The 22,769-nt window shown below is 37.5% G+C and overlaps 1 protein-coding gene, 1 long non-coding RNA gene and 1 other non-coding gene across 11 annotated transcripts in view; 2 read left to right on the forward strand and 1 right to left on the reverse strand.

The window, feature by feature from the left end:
• The window catches only part of LOC106177223 (innexin unc-9), a 25,054-nt gene extending 6,177 nt beyond the window's left edge, over positions 1-18,877 (forward strand). For 2 of the 9 annotated variants that reach the window (XM_013559932.2, XM_013559939.2), the window contains exon 3: positions 15,091-18,877. In XM_013559932.2, the coding sequence (XP_013415386.1) occupies positions 15,091-16,288 (1,198 nt within the window). In that variant the 3' untranslated portion in view covers positions 16,289-18,877. The other 7 variants (XM_013559937.3, XM_013559940.2, XM_013559942.2 and 4 more) reach the window with 7 other exon arrangements.
• LOC147763341 (uncharacterized) lies at positions 18,520-21,130 on the reverse strand. The gene is made up of 2 exons (XR_015333058.1): positions 21,018-21,130; positions 18,520-19,200 (listed from the first exon to the last, which is right to left on the reverse strand). It is a non-coding gene; the product is annotated as an uncharacterized LOC147763341 (long non-coding RNA).
• LOC106177207 (innexin unc-9) overlaps positions 20,969-22,769 on the forward strand; it is an 18,160-nt gene continuing 16,359 nt past the window's right edge. The window contains exon 1 of the transcript XR_015333056.1: positions 20,969-21,140. This is a non-coding gene — a transcript (innexin unc-9). The remainder of the gene's footprint in view (positions 21,141-22,769) is intronic.

Raw genomic sequence — 22,769 nt, forward strand, 5'->3', positions numbered from 1 at the left:
CTAGTTTCTGCCAATACGCTTTCTAGGACAGTCAAGGCCATCTCCACCCTCTCTAACCCCTATCCTGATTTGCTTTTTCTTTCTTTCTTTCTTTTTTTCTTTTCTTTTTTTCCATATGATTTCGTTGCGTCAAAATTATATATTGGTGTTTTATTTCTTAACACCACGTCACGAGAAGATAACCCTTCACCCGTGCACATTAAGAAAATCATATTGTTTGGTTTTTTTATAAATCACCATCTTCTTTTGCCTACGTGACAGAGTGTGCAGCATTCCAAGTTTATCCTCAGCTTAACGAGTTAATTTTGACAGAAAAACGTTTTTTTTTGTCCCGATTATTATTATGACTGAAGACGTGTATAAGAAAATTAAACACCGTAATGTGAAGCACGTGCTTGTGTAACCTTTTAATACCTGGCGATATGTTTACGAGTACTTAATAAACAAATGAGGGATTATTTAGATTTCCGATGAGACAGGTACACAGCCAAAACGGGCAGAATTGATCAATTATCTGAAATATGATACCGGTCAATCCTTAGGAGAATCAATAAACAAGCGGAAAGAAATAGATCTTGTTTAAAGAGTGAAGCCTCACTCTTGTAAAACACGACCCTCTAGGAACCCTTGGCTATCATACAAAGATATATATTGACTTAGAATCTCGTTTCCTAGCTCCAAGTAATCATATAAATCAAAGAAAGTAGTAAAAAGAACTTGAGTACATAAACCTGCTTCTCAGCTGTATCGAGTTAGAGGGTTTCCTTGAAAATCGCTGGGAAATAGTTCACGGGTCAACGCAAGAAGGCAGGTAGAATTGTCAATTAAAACTGTGATGTGGCATGCTTAGAATTCACTTCTCTCATCTGCCTTTTTAAATTGCACTTTGAGTGTTTCTGAATGGTTATTTGGTTGTTTTTGTATTGAATCCCTCTCCCTTTATTGGACCTGGACTGGCTAACCCTTGTGTACATACGCACGTCATTTGTACCCCCTTAACACTAACGTTAACCTCCACGCGTTCATACGTAGACATTGCATAAACATTAAATCACTCTCAGGGTCACTTCAACGCCATCTGTGGCATTGATGGATACGAACCATCTTTTCTGAGAGACGTGTTGTTATCTCTTTATCATTGATTGTTCAGTTAAAGTAAAGTTAAAGCTATGAATTACGTGCCTAAAGGTACCCTGGCATTTGTAGGGCTCACCTTTAATAGTGAGTTAAATGGTAAAATGTTTGGACCTTTGCACTCATTAGCCGTTCAAAGGCTGTGCACTGAAAGCTATCGTGTCTAAACATATATTAGGCGCTCACTATTTTTTTCTCTTTAGTGTCATCATTCAACTTCTTTTTGCACAGTTGATGTGTTTTTCCTCTGCCGTGAACATTTCTGTTTTTAAACAGCAGTGAATCTTGGGGATTTTGCATGTTTTCGCGTGATGCTAATTCGTTACATTTGAAAACACTAATTTAAACCAACTGCATTTTGAATCTTAATGCGAAAAAAATAACATGGTGGTTTTGAGTAAATATTCAGACTTTAAGTTTGTTACGTCAAAGGGCAGAACCAATGCTAGGGAGTGCCAGTTTCGGAAAGAGATGAATCACAACAGTCGACAGATATGACCATATAGGTGGAAGATATCTCATTTAAACGGTTTCTTTGGTAAACCTATTTCCAAATGTTACGTTTTTTCTGATGTACCGACAAAAATGGACCAATCGACGACTGATTTGATCGGACCAGCAGCCGATAACTTCATTAGCAAGAGATAGAAGTAGTGGAGAATAAATCAGGAAAACGCGTCTGGAAAAGTGCTTTTGCTGATAACGCTCCTTCACCCACGTAGCCAAACGTACTCCAACCGCCAAGACTATCACTCGGCTTTCTCGTACGCCGGAAGAGGTTATGTTTTCACCTTTGCCTCTGGACGGAGATGGCACTGATCAGTGTGCCACGATCGATGTTGATAAACCACCGGTGGTTCCTCTTAACTTCACGGTTTACCTGTAGTGATTAAGCACATGATAAGAGTCAGAGTCGCACGCTGATGTATTACCTTCGTGAGACTGCCACCAACTACGGTAATACATGACAGCCACTTGGGCTTCTCCAAACTACTGACACACAGAGCGGAAATTAGTGGTGGCTCAGTGGTGGCTACTTCCATGGAATTTTTTTTCTTTAATCATTGGGGGATTTAGGTAAGGCATTGCGATCCTGTCTATTTGCCGAAAGCGTTTTCGTTCACCTGCGGAGCTGGGCACCCCTGTAGTTGTTCTGGCTCCTGGACCGCGGAATTTTGACCGGTCGCCCTGATACGTGCACCAACAAAGGAGAGGTATATAAGGAAAATTAGTTATCAATATAAACAAACAGCGTGGCCAGGAACTGTGAACCGAATCTATGATGTACCAAAAGGGAACCCACCCAGAGGGACACACTAGGTATAAAAGATAAAGGAGACAGCTTTATGCCGAAGTTTCATGCCAGAGGAAAGACGAAGTGGTCCGTGCTCCGGATGGTGACATGGCCTTTCTGAAGTTTATTTTTCACGGGTGTGTACAAGGTTAAAACAGTTTCCACGGTAAAGGTATGCGTGTGTGTCAATGTAGGACTCTTGTTCATAATTTCTAGAGCGTCTTAATGTTTTTTTTTGTTTTTTTTTTTGTTTTGTTTTGTTTTGTTTATCTAATATTACCAATGGCATGCGAATACAATTTAACCATCTGCTTGTAGCGACTTCGTTTTCTAGGAAAAGTAGTGTAGCCGGTAAAATATAAATTTTTTGCATCAAGATTAAAATTTCAGCCAGGAAAATTCTAATACGTTATTTCCTACCAGTGGTTTGATTAGATAAGTGCACTCAAGAAGTAATTACGAAAAAAAAACATTTATTCTAAAGATGTGACATATTCGCCCTTTTTCCTTTTCCTTATGTTTTCCTGCGAAATTAAGTGCCAGAGGAATTTCTAAGAAGCTTAACGTGAACGTTACGTAAGCCATGATTACCAGGGGTGAAAATCTAAAACGAAAAAAGTTCATTTATAACAAGATTCGACTTTTTCTCATCGTTGAGATTCGTAATTTTTCAAAACTTGAATACTTGAAGGGTTTACGTCTTTACAGATATGAAATAAATTACCCCGCCCAGGCAATTAATAAACTAACGAGTTCATTTTGAGTTGTTTCAAAATAAAGCCTGTTAATCATCAATTGAGTTTGGAGCAAAGACAGAGCAGGGTCTAGCCGAAGCTTACATAACTTCCCATAAAAGTAGTTTTTCCGCCAAGTTACAGATTTCAGGATGCGTTCACCCTCTAGACAGTGGAGCAGGTTAATTGATGGTTTGGCAACCATTAAGTTAGGAAAAGAAGCATTGACATTTAGCATGGGATCAGTCGTAGTTCTCCCCAGTATGATTATATCTATCATACGTTTAAGGTTTGACAACTCGGTTCATTTAAAAGACTGAAACCTACCTGGAGATATAATCATCTCCAGATCCCGTCTGTTCCTCAGGCGGATACCTGCAGTACCTTGTGGTAAAGTGCTGAGCATTGACGTTAAAAGTGTGAACAATCTGAGCGTTTGCTTAGTGAATGACTTGTAAAGTCTTTTGGATATAGGCACAACCGCCAAGCAACTACAGAGGTAAGAATTAAGTGGGTTCATGTTATCCGCGTTCAAAAAATCAATGGAAGCTGTAATAAGATAACAATAACAGTGCGTTTTATACACGTATGTCTTTTTTGCGAATATTTTCACTTGTCGGTGGCATTAAAGTTCGGCATAGATAAATTTACAGAGCTTATATTTACTTCTTTAAATGTGATGTTTGATTTTTACGCTTATAATAGAACATGATAGAACTTATAATGTAATATAATAGAAATTTTGTTAGTTTTTACAAAACAAAACAAAACTTCCAGTTCTGCGAATTTTTTAAAGAACTAACGTCAGCACCTTTTTTTTGTCAGTTTCTTCCATGCCACGGCATACTGCTGTTTGACATTGGAGATGTTGACGTTCGGTTAGCAATGCATGTGCACCGTCATGACTCTTTTTTTTTGACATTTTCCCAGATATGTTACGTATAATTCGATAAGGTTTTCACCTGGATTCGCTGTAGGTCGCTGTAGGTCATACTGAGAAAATTATGCATTTATTTTAAAGAGATTAAGAAGAAAATGGCCAGAAAGGAGCTGTTGTCTTGGGTGTAAATGTAGCATTTTAATATACACACTTAGTTTTCCCCTGTGGAGCGCGAGCCCAACAGGTGCGCCGGTCATCACTAATGAGGAGGTTAATTAAGGAGCTCCACGCCTTTCGCACCGTATCTTGCCTAGCAGTGTCATAAATGTATACCTTCACTGCCCAGGTGCTAACTAAAGAAGCAAATCTATAAATATTAGTTTCATCTAACACACACATTCGTCATCACGCGTCTCTTTTTCTTTCAACAATCTCTCTTGAAATAAAACCGATGCCAATCTGTTTGGAAATTTTACAAGTTTTTCCAATTATGAATAGGTGAGTAAGATTGGCACACCTTATGAAGTTCGAGTCCGCTTCTTTGAAGAACAGAAAATGACTGTGCAAGTAAAATTATTAGATAAGCAGTAACAGTGAACTGTTCAGTTATGGTTAAGCCTCAAGGCAATAGATACTTCTTCTAAAAACAAAGTACCTTGACCTTTGACAAATTTGCAAGAAAAAAATCTGAACAAACGGACATGCTCTGATATTTTCCGTTTACAATAATTTTATTACCTTTCTCGTTAAATTTGGCATTGTTTTCACCTCTTGGAAAAGAGTATAGCTATGTGGCAGAAGGTGTTAATTCTGTTCAAAGTAATTGAGAGAGATTTTTAAAACAGAATATAAAACCAAAAGTTATTCCACATTCAGGTACATATTTGCCACGCCCTCAAATATGTTATGTATCCCAGATATCCCAGGATGTGCGCGCCTTGTTTTTCTTCCTGTGGTTTAAGAGGAACATAGATCATACCTGCCGCTGTTTAGAGCACCCTCTTTTTACTTAGTTCTGAACAGAGTGCTAGGTCACCTATTGTTACTGTATAAGGCCGTGGCCTTGAAAGGACCGCCCAGGAATACAATAGCATTTCATGGGGATGTAAAAATTCCCGACGAACGCCAAGCATAACACGAAAGGCTGTTGTTCGTTTAAATTTGGAGTTTTTTACGTAACCTTTTTCTTGCCGTTTTCTAAGTGTTTGGGAAGAGCGATGGTCAACTGCCTGTGAAGCGATCAATTGTGGTCTGGTTCCATTAACCTCTTGTTGTTTTTCCGTTAGGTCTTGTTTCCGGGCACTTTATTGTTAATAGGGGGTGGGGCGAAAATATGCGTTTACCTTTGAGCTATAACATTATTAGAAGTCTGGTTTTCTTATAGGCAGTACACCCCGTGAATTAATCAAACGCTAGAACAACAGTTCCAAATATAATTTTCTCTAATTGCCGTTTGAGCTGCTTATCTCATAAGAGCTTTCATCTATCCGTCACTTTGTGAAAGTGCGGAAAGTGAATTACGAAGGTTGTGCTGTCTTACATTATTGAGGCAATGAATTTTGTTGTTGTTGTGAGTTTTGATTTTATAATGATCAAACTACGACTTTGGGCAATAAAATGTGTATTCTTAATTCTGATTAAAATCGGTGATGATCGATAGTTAAGAGTTTTATGAATGCTGGCGCGATGGAAGTCTTGAAACATGCTTTAGCGTTATACAAATAGTGCAAGCAAGATTGGAAATTACAGAGCAAGACATAGAGAATATGACACCTGCACTGTGCAAGATGTACAGCGTACCAATGCTTGATATTTGCAATGGAATCCCCCTTCCACTTAAACCTTTACATGTAAACCCATGCGTCATCTCGTTTGAAGTAATTTTGGAAGCGGTACAAATGAAGGAATAGAAGGAAATTGGGGAAAATAAGACACGTGACGCAGAGATTGAAACTTATTTTATAAATCAAGGCGCAGGACTATTTTATTTTAAAATGGAAGAAAATGCAGGTCCACAAAGTAATATATTTTGAATACAGCAAAACATGATATATTTGATAAGAAAACGTTTACTATGTAAAGTATCGCCTTCATATTACGAATTGTAACGAGTTTTCCGTTCATTTCCAAATCATTGACTTCTAATTTTCTTTAACATGCATCAATTGATGAGTAAGATAACTTAAGAAGACATTGAGAATAGTTTGAGTTTTTCCTGTTTGGATTCAATTTATTTAACACCGTGAGAAAAAATCTTCAATTACACCATGTCAACAGTCGGCCCTTTTCAGTGATTTTAATGTCACCTCAGGGCGTTTCATCCATCAGTTACAATGAACGTTTTTTCATTCCTTTTTTTACTATACACTGTTGACTATTGAAACTTTTTCAACTTGCGGCCCTAGGACCAAAAACTGTATGAGAAATATACTTTCGAATTCCATCCAGTATTTTTTTTGCACAAGCTTTCTTGTAATGTAACAAAAGATTGGCGGTGACTCGAAGTTAATAGCAATACGTGGTTTCTACAACATCAACATTCCTTCTTTTAATTTCAAACATTGTGCATAGTAAATATTGAACACAATTTAAATTGTGAAAAGACGCATGGCATATCAATTGCTTACTAAAACACACTGCTTTCACTGATTGTTTATAGGTGCAAACTTCCCAATGAGCTAATTCCCCAAAGCGGAGATGTGATTAATCTTTTCTTTTGTTGAAAAGAAACGTTGAGGCAGTCGTATGTATAACTGTTAGTTTTCCGGCGATTTTCCGCATGATTACGTGCATTCGAACAGAATAACATTGGACGCCATTATGTTATTTCTGTAGGTTTTGGATAGTAATCTCGTAACTGGCTGAGATTTCGCCATGTTGATGAATCATGTCTTCTGTCGGGTTTAAGAACAGTCATCTCAACGTTTGCTTCACTTAAGGTGTTTGGATGATGATCTCAATGAAAATTTGCTCAGGTCAGTATTGAGTCTCTTTGCTCCAGAAAGCATTTGTAAAGACTAAAACAGGTGAGTTCGGCTCCTTACCTGAGAAACAGAATGGAAAACGTAAACAGTATATAGTACTAAAAGATTCCTTGTAGGTCGACGGCGTTGTGGAAGCAATAGCTTTCCTGATGCGATAGATGCGAATGGCAGAATACTGTACTCTATCGATCTTGCTGAGAACCGAGCTGGTAGTGCTGCTATATAATTGTGCTGTGTCTTGATCAATGACTGGATGGCGGGGGTTTTAAACTACTGTATGTCATGTTATTAATTAGCTTAAGCCAGTTGTTGGGTTACATTTGGACGCTTTCCCCATCTTTTATGTTGCTATGGTCTGGCGATAAACCAGTTTATATAGTAATAAATCCGTATGTTATTGAAGGAGATGTCGTCGGTTTGTGTAGAACGTGCCAGAGGGGCATTGTAGGCTGGGGGTATGGGGCATCTGCAACACACCCTCCTCTGGTAGCAGAAGAAAGCCTGTGGGTTGGCTGTAAAATAATGATACTAATAGTCAACACTGTTCTTAGGATAAAAAACCAACTGAAGAGCAACACCGTGCCTGTTGTCTTGAAACGATAGACGGATTCACAGCAGCAACAGCATTATTATGTGTCTGTTATCATGTTATATTTGATATTCACGTAATCATAATTTATCATAACCAAGGTTATGATAACAAGTACACGTGTTAGTGTGAGTTGGGAGGGGGGGAGGGGTCAGAGCTTAAAGTGCGTTGACTAACGCCAATTGAGAGCATGACTAAAAAGTCTATCTTGTCTTTTCTCCTCATTTGGCCTGCTTGCTCATCTCCATTACACGGGTAGTTAGCTCTCTAATATCATGTACGAACACATAACCTGGGAGACATTCATCAAATATTGGCGGAAGTTAGACTCATTAGAGGTAAGACAATGTAATATTATAAGCCCTCAAGCTGCTGACAGACTCTAGAAGATTTGTAAAAGTGATCGATTTTTAATCACAGCCACAGGTTGTAACCAAATTGACGAGTGAGAAATGACCTTACGCTGCGTTCTGTTTTTTTATTTTTTTCGCCACGCGATACTTGTTTTAGAAGCAGTATTTGCTGTCGGGATGTCGCCGCGCATCGTAACGGATTAGTCCTAAGAGACGTATAGGGTTTTCGATATCGAAGCAATGATCATCCATGACTCCTGATCACGACATTTTATCCTCATTCATAATTCAAGGATATCATATCTACCCTCACAAAACAGAACAGTCAAACACGGAGCGCTTTGTTTGCTACACTTTCAGACAGCACCCCGGTTTTCGATTCATTTTAAGCCCCTAATCAATAATAAACAAAACAACGCATTTCAATAGCATCACTTATAACTCATCCCGTTTGAAATGTCTCCATTTAAATGTTTAGATGGTGCATTTCTGATGGCGAGGATCGATAGCTCGGCAGCTGTGCATATTACAGCTATTGGCCAGCTTAGGCTCAGATAAAGTACACAACATATTTATCGATATACTTTTCAATGGGCATGTGGACATTTCTCTCAAGCAAGATGGAGGTTATAGACTTCTCAATACGATGTCTTCTACCCTCCGTTATTACGATACCTCCTATCGCCTGCTGCCACAGATAATTCTTGAAGAGATTTTGTTAATCTTATTTAAAGTTGCCTGTTTATGTTACAATGCCTCATCGCCTTAAAGAAACTCGTCGAAGCAATCCGCCTCACGCCAAGTCGGGGGAAAGGTAGAGTATCGCCTTTATTTTAACAAGTCATAACAAACAATTGTGCAAATAGTCGTCTTTGTTGGTGTATTTTACAAAAGCCATATGCCATTCGTTGCCATAGGGATTACGGAGAACCTCAAGTATCCCATGGGTTTCATTAAAACTTTCAAATGTGGGGGTTAATCAGCCAATTCTTATGATTACTTGCCAAAAGCCACAGTGTTATGAATCAACGGTAGATTACAGCAGCCTGCATTTGGCAATGAGATGGGCCTTGGCGTAAATTATATTCAAACTTTGAGTCGATATAGACAATTTGATGCTTTAGTTATAAAGATATGTTATAAAATTAATAAAGAATATTTTATCAACACGTGCATCTATTACATTGTTGTGATTTTTCTCCAATCCATCATGGCGGCCCTGTCTTAATGGATCCCCATGGCTGGACACCATCAGGGGTCTCCTCTGCTCCCACACTCTTTTTATAACAATAGGAAGCAGTGAGATAATCCAGTTTGTATCGAAATTAACACACCCCGTTTCGCACCATTCTCTGTGCCGGTCGAAGGTTTAAAAAGTGAAGCACAGTGGGTTTCTTAGCGGTACTCTAAGCAGAAACACACCAGTGGACACATGGGCTCAGGATGAAAATGCCTTGATCCTCGAAACTAAGAATGTTTAAAACAACAACACCTAATAAAACCCAAGCAGAGACATGTTTTTCTTTTAAGCTGCCTTTCGAAATGTATTATTTTCTCATTTAAACTGATTTAAACTGGACTGCCGTTGCTGTACCCATGCGTCTGGTACGTGTCGCGGTCTCGTAAGTATTGGTCAGGTATTGTGGAGACAAAATGTTTTTGGGATTTCCGACCGGTGCTGCTCTTGCGACACAAGCTCACAAAACTGTCAATGGGAAGCATTCCTCCAGGTAAAACTGATAGATAGCTACGACTGCCAAGACTGGTCATAGTATGAAACAAGTAGTATTTTTCTCTTTAACATAAGGCTTGGTGTTCGTGGTGTTTCTTGGTCAGATTGGATGGGCGTAAGGTCCGAAAAACGGACTTTGGGTGCGTTTTTGATGTGACACAATAGCATGCTGACAGAGGCGGATTTAGACCGTCTTCTGGGTCTTTCAAAAGACGGTCGGGTTTTAAGTTACATTGACGGGTATCTAATTTTATCTGTCGGAGGACGGTCAAAAATGTAGGATATATCAACAAAGATAATTTGGAAGACTGTCAGAATATATATCTGGATCCGCCCATGCTTGAAGTGATTTTTAAGAGGAGGCTTACATGTTTGTTTTATGAAATTAACACTATTAATAGCCAGAATAACAGAATACAGCCTGTGTATAATGCTGGTATTTGTTTTTCATTTATACTTCGCAGCTAAAGATTGTATCCCAAAATATGATTTATCGTTGCTAATGCTATCAGGATTAAACTTTTATATATCGTTTATTCAGGTAAAACTCGGGTATGAATTGTTCGTCGCATCTTCGCTGTGTTTGACTGGCCGTTTGCAGCATTTTAATTTTTAGGGAGCGAATAATGACGACAAATACTGTTTTGTGAGAAATTGATAGCATGTTGATATAACCTTGACGGAATTTTAAAAAGAGGACCGCGGAAGAATCATTGCGCTTGTACGCGTATTTTTCTTTCACTTGTTTTTTTATTGTTGTGCATTCCTCCTAACAGCTTACATAATTTTCCAGTATTTGCTTTTCTGTTACTTTATTGGCATTTTCTCTGCTACGAAACGAACTATTAAGTCGTTCAACATCAAATGCTTCGGAAAAAAAGAGTTTAATTTCCGTTTCGAAAGTGACTGCCACGTTTGTTGTCTACGTTCGAAGGCCCACTTCCGCGTCTGTGAGAAATTAATGAAGCGGGTTTTGTAACTTTATGTATCATAACATCACTGACATCTTGATGTCAATAAATCCTGGGCATTTTTGGGTGAAGGACTATTGACCTCTTCCTATAATCTATGTTTTGAAAGAACCATATCAACATTACAAGTAGCAGGTATTTTGGGAAAGTATTGTAAACCGCCATCATTATTTATTTATTTATTTATTTATTATTATTATTATTATTATTATTATTATTATTATTATTATTATTTTTTAATGTAAATGTGTACTCTTTATGATAATGTTCCATATATTGAATGAAAAAAACCTGCCCTTGCTATTTTAATTTTCCATGTATTTAATGAAAACTTTCATCTTATAATGACCATTTTTATGTATTGAAAAAAATTAATCCTTTTTATCTAGGACCATTTTTCATGAAAAATTTTGCTCTTACTTAATAATTTTTAAAAATGTATTTAAATAAAATCCCATGTATGCCTGTTGGTTTAGACTCATGTAGTACCAAGCAAAGGGTAATTTTTGCAGCTGTGGGATAAAAACTATCATTTGTTCATGAGGTGCATTCGGTATACAATTGATTCGCGTCACCCGTTGTTGTTTCAATTTTACGACTGTCTTACCCCTTTGTTAGTCAACCAGAAACATTCGACAAAGATCGCCCAACAATCGTAGGCTAAACGATCTTATAAAAATTGAGAAAATCGATGAAAAACAAGTCTCCGAATGAATGTTTTCTGACTTTTGCCCGCGCACCTGCGTCTTGTATCCCGTTTCAGTTACCTCTAGGGTCAGTAACAAAAGAACCACTCAGCGCACAACTCACCGAATGGAGCTGGTTTATTTGACGTTGTTTAACACTGATGCAATTTTACGTGGGCTTCGTACATGTGAACGCGGTAATCGGGAATAAAATCAGGCTAATAAGTTTCAGATACATGCTTAAATAAACTTGCTTGAAATTCAGAAACAAACAACAACTCCTCTGATAATCTGGGAATTATCGATGAAGTGCGGGCCTCTGCTTTGCCTAAGAACATTATTTGCATGATTTCATAACGTTTTAAACGTGAGAGTTTGTCCGAAGTGTATTGAATAAATCATTATAGGTGTGTATATACTTGGAAATTTAACACAAAAGACATCAAATGTGGTATCTGTGTAGGCATGTATGATTAAAATTATCACTCATTCCATGAAATTACTTGTTTCTTTTCCAAAAGAATACGCATCAATTGAAAAAGTTTGGGATCAATTGTTTTTTTTCTGTTGCCCACGCGGTTGACATGTTTATTATAGAGTAGTACTTGGAATTCCTCTCATAGAAAATCGAACAACAATCGTTTTAACCAAACATTCACATTTGCATACCAATTAATCGTGGGTGGTTTTGAAACTGAATTGTTTATAGGTTGATTCATTGAGTATATAAGCCAGCTTGCAACTTTAAAAACTTTGCAGATAGTACGTTCCCCAGCCACCCGCAAATAATTATTGATAAAACTTTGAAAGTGTCAGCTACTCAAGGTTAACTGATATAAATGAGCACTAATTTTTTTCGACAGAGGACACCGAAATTAGCTTAATCTAATCGTTAGAAGAACAGAGAAATGAGATACCTATTTTAGCAGCTGGTGCTTGAGGAGCGCGTCTCCCCACGGCATCATTTATTCAAACAAAGTTAGTATAGGTACGCAATATCAAAGAGAGCGGCATACGTTTACTTTACATATGATCGTTATCTCTGTACATCATCCATCAAATGTGCCTCTCCCATGGGCCAGCTCTCACTAGTTGTGTACGTGTCCAAAGATATAACCATAGCACAGAGCAAGAATAACCGGAAAAATAAAATTTGTATCAGTTTCTTTTTATGTCCTTCGTGTTCCGAAGCATGACACGAAGACATTCGGCTTTATGGATTTAGGTTTCTTCTCTCTTTCTCTCTCTGTAAGTTGTTTATTAGTTGATACGAAATGGTGAATTGTAATTATTCATATCACAACATCGTGAAAATCAATATGTGTTGGAAAATCCACCATCACGCCAGGTGATGCTACAGATCTTCGACCGTTTTGTGCAAGAATTGCTCGCAGCGCTTCAACCAAGATTGGCACCGCGTTATCGTCTGCCTACTTCATTCTTTCCATTTGAAAAATTCTGGGATCTTACAGTCTTCTGCTATTGATTCCGCCATATATATTTCTATTAAGATGCTGTATACCTTGTTCCTTGATGAACAATTGTAGTTGCTGTCTAATCGATAGCTATTGTTTTGTATGGCACATGCCAAAAGAACACAAATATCGAAAAATTTATAATAGAAACTATCGATTCTGTCCTTCCGTATAACAGTTATGTTTTCTGTTAAAGATTTACTGACTCATTTAATATTTTTCTTACATTTCTGTCAAATGAAATGGGTGTAAAGAATCTTGGTCTTTCATCTTTGATTACTACGACCGCGGGTTGGAAGATGAGGGGATTATCCGGTGCACTTATAAATAGATTTTATAACTGTAAAACTTTTTCATGATTCATAAAATTGCCATGACTAATTTTCATATAAACACATCCACGCATGACGCCTTAGTTAGACACTCCAATCGCCTACTCGCCATCGCCCGATGAATAAATGATAAACAAATATTAATTGCTAAGGAGATTTCCAATAGAAATGGTATCTAAAATTTGTATGACAGCTCAGAATACTGGTGACAACGTAGTCGTTTAAACTCGGTCCGTGTCTTTTGTTGAAAGATTACCTATGCTCTGCCGTTATGTATATAAACCTGTTACGGTTATGCACATAACGGCACAATGCCATGGAATATGTAGAACGAAGCTGATTAAAATGCGTATTGAAATCGAAATTTCTATCCCGTTGCTCATAACGCCTGAATCAACGCTTATGTTTACATTAGTACACTTTATGCATAATGCATATTTGAAATCGTCCCTTCAACATAAAGCGTATTGTTTGAGGAAAGGGCAGGCTGTTAAGGATCTTTAAAATTTCAGCGCTGGGAAACAGATGCTATTATATCGGTATCCTATCTGGCGCACTTGTGAGTAAATCGATGATGAGCCCCGAGTTTGATCTTGCGTAAAGAAGGGACATCGATGGTATTAGAAAAGGCCTCGCATTCTGGAGCTTACTCTGCTGTGTTTTAACGCTGATATCGAAGCCTTTCAGAGCGCAAACAATGCTATTGAAAATCAAACACAATAAGAGCTATTATTGGTGTTTGCCAAGCCCAAAGCTTTTCACTGGGGATCCATTGGCAGTGTGAGAACAGCAGCGAACCGACGGTCCACAACTCTTGACGCTAGGAAACTCCCTGTTCAAGAAGAAGGAAATTTAGATCTTTTCGCGTTCCTTAACAAGCAAATGGATGGCTCGCAATCGCGGTCGTGCTGACGCTGCTGCTGGACATAACCGACCGAAAGTCCGGAATCTCGTTAATCTTCACAAAGAGCGACACAAACCACACGAAAATGCATCTGAGGCGCATGCTGCGGGAGTCGCTGGTCTAGCTCTCGGATTCGGGTAGGACACGGGTGTTAGTAGAGAGAGAAGAAATAGAAGAAAATAGTTAGTAGTTTCCCACTCGATCACTTGCTCATTAAAACACTTTGATACTAACCCAAATGAGTGGTAGTCGCCAAACTAACCGCACCATCGTTCGTTAAACAGAACAACCGTGTGATGACAGAGCCAGTGTATTGATCGGTGAACACTTATTGGTCAAAACAAGTGGAATTAATATTTTTACTAACACAGGCAGCCACACGTTAGGATCTCGCATGGCATTCCGGACTCATCTGCTGGCCGACGTTTAATAACATGGGTCGGAATCGCTGTCGGGCTGACGCGGTCGCCGGACATCATCGCTCTCGGATTCGCGGACAACACATGCACCCCCACAAGGAGCGTGTTAGAGAGTCGGACGAGGGCTGGGGAGTTCACGCTTTAGGTCTAGTCGCTGGCTTTGCAGGGTATGAGCCTTGATGGCATACGTGTTAGATAGTTTACGCTTATCTTCAGTTGTCGGTCTCTGAATCTTGTTTTTTTTTTCGCTTTTTTTTCTCCATTTTATTTTCAGCGTTTAACAAGTTTGTGTGATTATGGGCTTTTAGTTGTGTGCGTTACCATACCCCGTAGTTCTAGGTGTTGTGGGGCATGTGTGTGAGCAGCAGGTAGATTCGATTTTCCGTTTTCATACAGCATCTATTAGTTGCCTTGGTGATTGTCTTGTTTCAGATCCCGTGACGATATTCATCCTCGGCTTCGGTTATTTTTGTGGTTTGGTCTTGTCGTAAGATGCACGCTCGATGGTTCATTAAACAATGGGTTCCGTCAGGGGACCATTACGTGAGCGGGTCATCTAATGAGTAATAATTAATAAGACCTGTACAATTTATTTCGTTTCAGAATGTCTGGATTTCTGGACGTCCTAGGCAAAGTTGGCAAGGGACTTCGAAGTGATGATGATTTCTTCGACAGACTGAGCCATCGCTACACAGCCATTATTTTCATTGTTTTTGCCCTTGTGGTCAGCACAAAACAATATGTCGGCGACCCGATTACGTGCTGGACACCAACTCACTTTACTGATGCTCATGAAGATTATACCAATAACTATTGCTGGATAAAAAATACGTACTATACTGCATTTGATGAGCGGATCCCGGAGAAATGGGAACCGCATGAGCACATTGGGTACTACCAATGGGTGCCCATTGTGCTGATGGTACAGGCACTCATGTTTTACATACCCTGTATAGTATGGAGACTTTTGAATGGAAGGACGGGGGTGGATATGAACACCATCGTGAAATCATTAAGTGGAAATGAAAGTTTAAACCCAGATGCGCGAGAGGGGACGATCCGGTACCTTGTGCGCCATTTAGATAGATACTTTGATCACCAGAGGGACCTAAGCAAGGGCTGCTTTGCCAACTGCAAGCAGCTAATCTCAAAACATTGTATATGTCTTTTTTGTGGAAGGCGATATGGTAACTACCTTATAGCATTATACCTTATTATCAAAGTTATCTATTTGGCCAATGTAATTGGTCAGTTGTTCCTCCTCAATGCATTCCTTGGGACCAATTACCACATCTACGGCTTCGAAGTTATAGGTGACCTGATGAACAAAAGAAGTTGGAAAGAGTCGGGTCAGTTCCCGAGAGTTACCCTGTGTGACTTTGAAATCCGTTTCCTTGGAGGAGTCAGCAACATTCACCGCCACACCGTCCAGTGTGTGCTCCCCATTAACCTTTTTAATGAGAAAATCTACATTTTCATCTGGTTCTGGTTGGTCTTTGTATCCGCTGCCACCGTGTTCGGGTTCCTAACCTGGCTTAGCATGCTATTCCAACGGGAGAGGAGACATTACATCCGTAAATATCTCAAACTAATGGAGCGAATCGAGTCAAACTGTGATACCAAAATGACCCACGCCTTCATTGAAAAATACCTGCGTCAAGATGGGGTGTTTATATTAAAACTTTTAGGTAGGAATACAAACGATGTTGTAGTGGCTGAAATGATTGACGCTTTGTGGGAGTACTTTACAGAACAAAAGCGAAACATTCATCCTGGAAATGGAACAGAGATCGATGTTTGATACACATCTAAAATGTAAATAAGGGGCCCTGATCTTTTGACATGAAGACTTTCGCACAAGCGTATGATCTCAGCAAGAAAGCATTACCATTTTGCAAAGCCCTCGCTGCACTTGTGGAATGGCCAAAACATCAATGCACGTTACGTCGTTTTTATTCGTCTTCCAAGGCCTCTAGCAAAGTTCACCCTCTCCATAGGAATTTCGGTACTCAGTATTGATATGTCACATACGAAATCATGAGTGGCCAAATATTTTAATACAGCGGGCCGTTGAATGACGTTAAAATGGCGGCCATATTTAGACAAGGGTTTATTTGAGAACCAGAGCAAACATCAGGTTATTTGTCGCCGCCAGGAAAATCAATGCTGAAGGTGTATGATCATAGTGGTGTGAACAAGAAAGGTACCTTCACTCACACACTGGGGCTGTGGCCTAACAATAACTTGGTGCCATTGACGATCTAAAATGTCATGTTTTTGTGACATTGATGTATGAAAAATAAAGCCTATATGTAGATAGATATATCGAATAACATTATTCACACGTAAGCGTAAGTGTTATGCAACAATTTTAAATAATTTTTAAGCAGAGTAGATGGTGCGAATCACGTACTCATGTTCTTAATGTAAATTCCTTAGGTACATTTTTTGTTTGTTTGTTGACTTTTTTCTGTGATATAAATGATGCAATTTAGACATCTATGGAAGGAATTTAGACACAGAGAATTGGAATTTTGTTTTCACCTTGTATTTTAGTATTTTGTTAACCAATTCACTTTTTTGTATTAACCCTATAAAATGTTGTTTTTGTCGTCACCTTTATTTATACATAGAGATATTTACTTTGTTCTCCTCGTGTACAATTGAGGTACAGGTGTGTTATCTAATTTATTTATGATTTTTACTCAAGTATGCATTAGTGAATTAAATATGTATCCATTGATTATCACGGTGTACTGGTACTTTGCAAGTAAAGTTACAGGTTAACGATTTTACTTCGACTCCACAATAATTACTCTGTATGCTGTTTCCCCTTTATCTTGAGTTTGTTTAATTACTGGCCTTTGTGTCTTAACTTCGTGTTCTTCAACCTCACAAGATTGTCCCCAGGCCAAATACAGAAATATTTACAATAAGTATAGAAACGCAAGTATGACTTTTGCCAGTTGTCTACTGATTGCATTAGTTTGTTTCGTGTTGGGAATCCCGAAGGACAGTAGGTACTGGAAGTTGAGCAAGTCAGGTGGAAAGGTGTGGGAACTAAATTAGGAATTGTTCAAATGCCCTGGCTGGCGCTATCGACAGAAGAAGAAGCAAGAATTTGTTCAGGAGATTGGAGAAGAGAGGGGGAAACTCAATGAAAATTTACAATGATTTGAAGAAAAGTAACAAAAGAAAATAAATTACGACAAGAATAGAATGGAAGACATTTAAACTCAGAAATATTTGAAAGAAAAGAAGAAATGTAATTAAACATACAGTGAGGCGAAGCGATAAAAGTAAAAACGAAAAGGATGAATTATATCAGAAATGAATTTGGAATACATTTGGGGGGGGGGGGGGAATTAAAACCGTTATTATTAATTAAACCGCAAAATATCATTTCAATTTTGAGCACATTAATCTATGCCACTAGTCATCATCTGCTTGTGATCTCTGACGAGGATGGCCTGATGGGCAAATTAATGGTTTGTAAATGATCGCTCCCATCGATCAGTGATGAGAAGAGAGTCGGGTGTGTCCCTAATTGATACTAGTACAGTTATCTCATTAAGTGACGTCAAACTTGTAGTACGGGCTCTCGACTATGCCAAATTAAAGAAAACAGTGGTATCTTGTAACAGGAACCAGTAGCAATTGCTAATCAGATAAACACTCCGAGCGTAAGTTTCTCACTTAAGCAAAATTCCCTTGAATATTGAACAAAAAATGTAAGCTACTTAGGCATGTTATTCCCTTGACTGAAATATCTATTTATGTCTGAATACATGAGGGTAATGCGAAAATTGTTTTGACTCTTCGGGGACGATTAAAACTAACATGTGCTAAGCATTGTACTTTGCGTGCAAAAAGCAACTTTCTTTACAGGTATTTTTATTAGTAGTACGTTCAGGATACAGTGTGCACGGTAGTATAGTTACTTATACACTTGATTTTTTATGAAAGAATATTATGACATTCAAGTTCATGATGTTTGCGTGTACAAGTGTGATACCTGGTTAAAGTAGGCGGTAAGATAGTGTTAAAATTATTATTTCTCTTATATTCAAAACACAAAATTCACCTACATATAATTATATATTATATACGTGTTGATAAAGTATCTAGTGTTAAGAACCTGTATTATTAATTAATTATTGTATTGTAGTTTGAATCTCATACAACAACTTTAAAAACTGTGCTATGTAAAAGTTCCAAACGCTGAGATTATATACATTATATATGTCTGGTGAAGCACAATCGTTCAGTACTGTTTGAAAACTACTGATTCACTTGAGTCATATCTGTGAATAATGTGAAGATTGAGATTGCTCAAAGAACACAATTTGCTGAACAAGACAACCTAGGAGAATAAAAAAGTTTAAATGAGTGTTACAGAGCTCTCCCTTTGAAAACTACTTTTGTCGATATTCCAATAAGAGCGCTGGATTGAAGACTAAATATATGGCTTTTCCGTGATCGAATCCCGGGTATTGTCTTCCACCTGCGCCATTGATTGTGGACGGGCGGGAGGAGCCGGGGATCGATGGTTTCAGGCTAGTTCATCAACATCGTTGAATAGGCTTGTTTATACAGAGAGGCTTCTTTCCTTGTCTTCCACCCTCTTTATTGATTCCCCCAGAACAGCCGGTGCGGAGCATCGATCAGCCCTTACTTTACAAGTGCTAATTAGACCTCTAAGTAGCTGGAGTGCTGAAAAATGGAAAACATATTCATGGGGAGAATGACACTCTTTCGCTCCTTGGTATTACATTTCTGCTAAATTGGCAATAAATCGCGGTAATAATGTGAATGTACAGTTAGAGAAACGATGAATAAATATTAGCAAATTGTAAGCATCAGACAATTTGGTGAATGAGAGAGAAAGCTTATCTGTTAGAATTGTGATTCATTGTTTAATTTTAAGTGACTCACTAGTGGTAACAAAATTGTTCTCTTCTAAGTTTCGTTTTCAAAATTCCAAATTCTTCTTTGAATATCAAGTTTAAAATCTAATTGAATAAGTGCTTTTTGGTCTAGCATAAGACCCAGGATTCTCACTTAACAAAAATTGCGTAAATTGTCTTGCACAAAATCTAATTGCATTTTTCTGAAGCAGTTTCACTTCTTTTTTTTTTACGAAGTAATAAATATCAAAACTAATAAGGGTGTCATTTATGATTTTAATTGTGACAGACCCTCACCTACTACAATGTGGAGTTTAACTGCCTCATGGTTTACTGCGATTGTGCCGGCGAATTTCCCCATACGTAGGCCCTACTTATCAATACTGGGAACATTTCAGTTGCTTTTTGTTCCGCTCACCTGCAGATTAGCTACGGAATGAATCTAAGGTTTATCTTAATGCGGTCCCTTTAATACAATGTTGATAATTTAATTTGGAATCGGCCTACATCACTCGTGTTAAATTTTCATTGGTCTTGTGATAGGCCTACATCTTGTACCAGATTGGAAATAATAATGGTCATAAAACTGTTTAAATACATTTGTTTTACTATCTATATATACAAAAACACGACAATTCTAAAGATAAGATCCAATGATCCACAATTGCTTACAAAATTATTTTTGAGCAAAAAATGTACAAAAAGAAATCCAATCCTGCATTGTTACGAACAATAGATAAAATGTTGTCAATATTCTTGTAGTCTTAAATAATTTTTTTCTGTAGTCATGGAAATTGCAAAAGCGCCATTTAATATTCTTTGACATTACTAATTGTATTAATAAAGCATTACATCTTATATCCAAATAAAAATAAAAAGTGGGAAGTGGGATTACAACCAAAATGGACGTTTTATGAACATGTTTATTTGAGCGCCCTTCCCTCGTCGTATTTTCTTTTAGCGTTAAAATGTTTTATTGATCTTGAAAGAGTCTTGTTTCGTCAACAAAAATTATGATCTGCATGTCTCCTTGTTCGTTTTTGTACAAAAGACAAGAGCCAAATGTTAGCGCAAAAAGATCCCCACAATTGTAAACATCGAGACTGGGGAATCTGATCTTACAAGAAAACACTCTATTTGAGTGGAAATTGGAGAAAACTGATATCAGAATAATTATCAATAAAAATTCTGAGTAACCAGATTAACTTAAATGTCATCATTTCTTACGAGCGAACAACGCATGGTAGGCTCTATGAACGATTGCGTTAGTTGTGCTATGTCACAACAGTATCTCAACCAGCACAATGACATCCCAGTTTAGAACACATTCCAATCTGATTCTCATCCCTGCAGTGATTGCGACAATTTTGTTAAAATTCACAAACAGTTATCAAACATTTTGTGAAAACTGAATATTCATTCATTTCATTTGAATTGTAAAGGATTCCAATTCTGACATCAAGCTTTTCTTGTACGGTTACTTTTCAACGCGAGGCAAAACAGACCACCATGTTGCTTCGTGATACAGTGTGAAAGATGCAAGCATAAAAAAAAACTCTTTTATTTTGGTAAATTAATGTTTTTTTACTGTTAGAGTGAGATATATAATAAGAGCCTATTTACCTTTCACAGAAAAAAATCAGCATTATTTCTTGATAGCATCTGATCTTCTCGATTCATGTGATGTCTGAAGGCAGTTTGCCTGCAGGTCCAGTCGTGTCAGCAGAAGACCAACTTCCAGTTAAGGTAGGTACAATTTACACATCACCTTTTGACAAAAATGCCCAGTTTTGACCGTAAAACATTTTAAATATAAATTAAAATGTTACAAATTCATTTTAGAACATTTAATTATTTTCATTTGACTTAAAAAGTAAATTAAAGGGATAGCAGCTGTGCATTTTGGAAAAAAATTATAATAATAAAGGATTTTCCCGGTGTAAACAATATTCCCATACTTACGAGTGGTTAATGAATCCGTTCTGACATTTAAAATGAGTTCATGTTTTTTTTAAGTTTGATTTTTTCGTAATAATCTCTTAAAGGGATAACAACTTTGTTTTGGAAAAAAAAAACAGATTTTTCTGGGGTGAACAACAATTTTCCCATACTAACCAATGGTTAATATGATGACAACTCTTTGTATTTCATAATAAATACATTGTAAACAACTCGTAGAAATATTATAAATTCCATTTTACCACCAAAATGGCAGTTAATACAATTATTTTGGAATTTGCTTGCCACTGGACCATGGATACCCTCTGTAATAATTTCTTAAATGATTATAACAAAAACCAAACTTTTTAGAAAAAGAAAAAAAGAACAGAGAATAACTTTGAATGTATAAAATTCAGTATAAAAAGAACTCCAGGGAGGGCTGTGTATGTAGCTAGAGGCCCAGATGGAAGCTAACCAAATTTGATTTCATGATGAAATGTTAAGCTTGTGGCAAATAATTCTACGTTGGGATAGTTAATTCGTGGTTGGAGTCATTAATTTGTGCATTTGTGCTTCCAAATCTAAGGTTAGAAAACAGCAATTATCATTTATAAGGCCTGTATGAAGGTCCACATGGTCTAGTGACAAGCACAGATTCCAGATCAATTGTGATAACTGCTGTTTTGGTGTGAAATAGTGTTTATTATATTTCTGTGAGTTGTGTAAATTGTTTTTATTGTAAAATATGAATCTCATATGAAGAGTTGTTATCCTTTTAATTAAAAAAGGAATTTTCTTTTTCATAAGTATTGAAATTGACCAGTGTATGCTGTTGTATGATGACAGTAAATTTGCAGTCATGTAATTTCATGTTTTTCATGTTAAAATTTCAATATTTGTGAATGAAAAACTGAAAGAAAATATACTTTGTTGCTCAATATGGATATACAGATATTTTTTTTACATTTTTACTATTTTGTGTTCCTTTTTGATTGCAGTTTGTATATATTCGTGATAAATGGATAAGACAGTGCAGATAAGCCTGATGCATATTTACAAAGATTTGTAGATGGTGTTATTCAATTTACATCCAACAATCCTGTTTTCCTGTTAAATTTCATTGTGTCAGAATATTAATGCAACACATTTTATTAGCACATGTTCCACATTTTATTGATATATTTTCTGTTGCTCTTTGTGTGCAAATATCATTGATATTACTGGAAATGTTTTATATGGCCATCAGATAGCCCATATAATGTAGTGTTATGATATACGATATGGGCCCCCTTGCTGGTAATGACTCTATGATAAGCACTCTAAGTGATGCTCATCTTGCAGGTGTTCACACAAATGGACAGACACTAAGGCCCCATTCAGAATGGGGGACTAAGTAGTCCGAGGGTCAAATAGGGCTGACCCACTTGAATACTT

This window comes from Lingula anatina, chromosome 2 (assembly GCF_051362555.1).
Source record: "Lingula anatina isolate TDL-2025a chromosome 2, LinAna3.0, whole genome shotgun sequence".
Lineage (NCBI taxonomy): Eukaryota > Metazoa > Brachiopoda > Lingulata > Lingulida > Lingulidae > Lingula > Lingula anatina.